Source organism: Cynara cardunculus (genome assembly GCF_001531365.2).
Source record: "Cynara cardunculus var. scolymus isolate 2C chromosome LG 14, CcrdV1, whole genome shotgun sequence".
Taxonomy (NCBI): Eukaryota; Viridiplantae; Streptophyta; class Magnoliopsida; order Asterales; family Asteraceae; genus Cynara; species Cynara cardunculus.
In genome coordinates, this window is record NC_037541.1 from 6,498,195 (window position 1) to 6,500,283 (window position 2,089).

At 39.1% G+C, this 2,089-nt stretch overlaps 1 protein-coding gene across 1 annotated transcript; it reads left to right on the forward strand.

The window, feature by feature from the left end:
• The first annotated feature begins 379 nt into the window (after window positions 1–379).
• LOC112526979 (probable WRKY transcription factor 71) lies at window positions 380–1,872 on the forward strand. Its single transcript, XM_025137439.1, has 3 exons — window positions 380–822; window positions 931–1,074; window positions 1,452–1,872. The coding sequence occupies exons 1-3, from the start codon at window positions 380–382 to the stop codon at window positions 1,870–1,872; spliced, it is 1,008 nt and encodes a 335-aa protein (XP_024993207.1).
• The last annotated feature ends 217 nt before the right edge of the window (window positions 1,873–2,089 follow it).

The window sequence follows — 2,089 nt, forward strand, 5'->3', positions numbered from 1 at the left end:
TATAAAATTTCATGTACGGTTTGATTACGTTGTGATGTGGGGTTATGAATTATCAATAGTTATATATTCAAAACGTTTACCATCGATGGATACATGTGTTTTGTTTGGAGTAATTAAAAATGGGAAATATGAGAAAATTAAGTCTTGATATCTAACAACACTCATCTTTGTCAAACATTTGTTTGAGATAGTGGGGTTAGCAACTCTCCTTCAAATCTTCTCTCTTTCTCTTTCTCTTTCTCTTTCTCTGCCCAATAAACACATAAATATTGTCAAAGCATAAATAAAGACTCCTTGCACATAATTTGTCAAACTTCCTCTCTCTCTCTTTGTCAATTTCTACTTGTTCATTTCTAGTTCTTCTTCTCCATCTTCAGCCATGTCTGAAGACCAGAGGGATCTCTACTATCATGATCCATTCAATGATGATCAAAGAAACAGTGAGACTCTCTATTCATTCTTTGGACCAGATTCCACCATTAGAGGCGATTCTTCACCACCAATTCCACAAAGATTTCATGACTACATGGGTTTAACTCACTTCTTCAATGGATCTACCGATTATAACACACCTGCAACCGCCTTTGGTTACTCGTCTTCTTCATCACAAGTAGGGTTTGTTCTTCAACATGACCAGAAGCCCATGATTGATCCAGGAAACTTGGTTGGTGGCGCGGAGACGATTCCGGTTACACCCAACTCTTCTTCCGTTCTTTCATCATCTACTGAGGCTGCTGATGATGAACACGAGCTCAGCCAAGGTAAGAAAGATAACCAACTGAAAGGTGTATCTGAAGATGGTGGCGACAGTACTAACAAAGTGTAAGTCTGTATGGTTATGATCATATAATTAGGGTTTATAATTTGTTGTGGGTTTTTTGTTTTTGGGTCGATTAAAGGTTTTATTTAATTTGACCAAACAAATAATAGGAATAAGCAAAAGAAGAAAGAAGAAAAGAAGCAAAGAGAGCCACGGTTTGCTTTTATGACAAAGAGCGATATTGATCATCTAGAAGATGGATATCGATGGAGAAAATATGGACAGAAAGCTGTCAAGAATAGCCCTTATCCCAGGTAAATACACACACAAACACACACACACACACACACACATATATATATATATATATATATATATATATTCATTGCTTTGATCACAAAGTCTACTTGGTTTCTTGGATACAGATTATTTGATATTAAAATTGACGATTACATCGTCAATGGATTCAATATATAATTCTTAAATAAAACCCTATATTCCCTGCAACCACCAATTTTGTATTGTATCTCCAAAGTCATTGGTTCAGGTTTGATTCACATTCTTGTTCAATTACTTTCAAAAACACAAGTGGGAGAATTAAATTTTGTTTCCCATTTCAAATATATCCAAGAATGCAAATCTATTTTCATCAAGAATTCTCGTAAAGAACGAGTTTTGATCTGTGTTACAGAAGCTACTATCGATGCACAACTCAGAAGTGCACAGTGAAGAAGCGTGTGGAGAGATCGTATCAAGATCCATCGACTGTGATCACTACGTACGAAGGGCAGCACAACCACCACTTGCCCGCAACACTGAGAGGAAATGTTGGTGGTGGAATGCTGTATCCGCCGTCTATGATGGCAGCACAAGGGGCGATGATGGCGGGTGCTGGTGGCTCAAGCTTCCCTCATGAGTTTCTTGCTCATATGCCTCATGGTTTCTATAACTCCGGTGGTGGTGGTGGCGGTGGCGGTGGTGGTGGTAGCAGCACAGGAGGTGGATCGATCTACCAGCAAAGTGCCCTAACACCCTTTCAGCAGCTTCAGATTCCTGATTATGGGCTTTTACAAGATATGGTCCCATCGATGACTTTTAAACAAGAACCCTAAATCTTAATCAACTACCCCACACCCCCCACCCCGACCCCCACCTCCGCGATGCAACCTCTGACCTTTTTCTTAACTTTCACCATATGATTCATGGGTAGGGTATATTGTTTTTGCAGTTCTGAGATGACCCCCATGAATCTGACCTTTTCTCCTCATAAACACACACAGAGAACTTAAAATTATGTAATTACACTGCTTAGTGCATGCATCTATAATT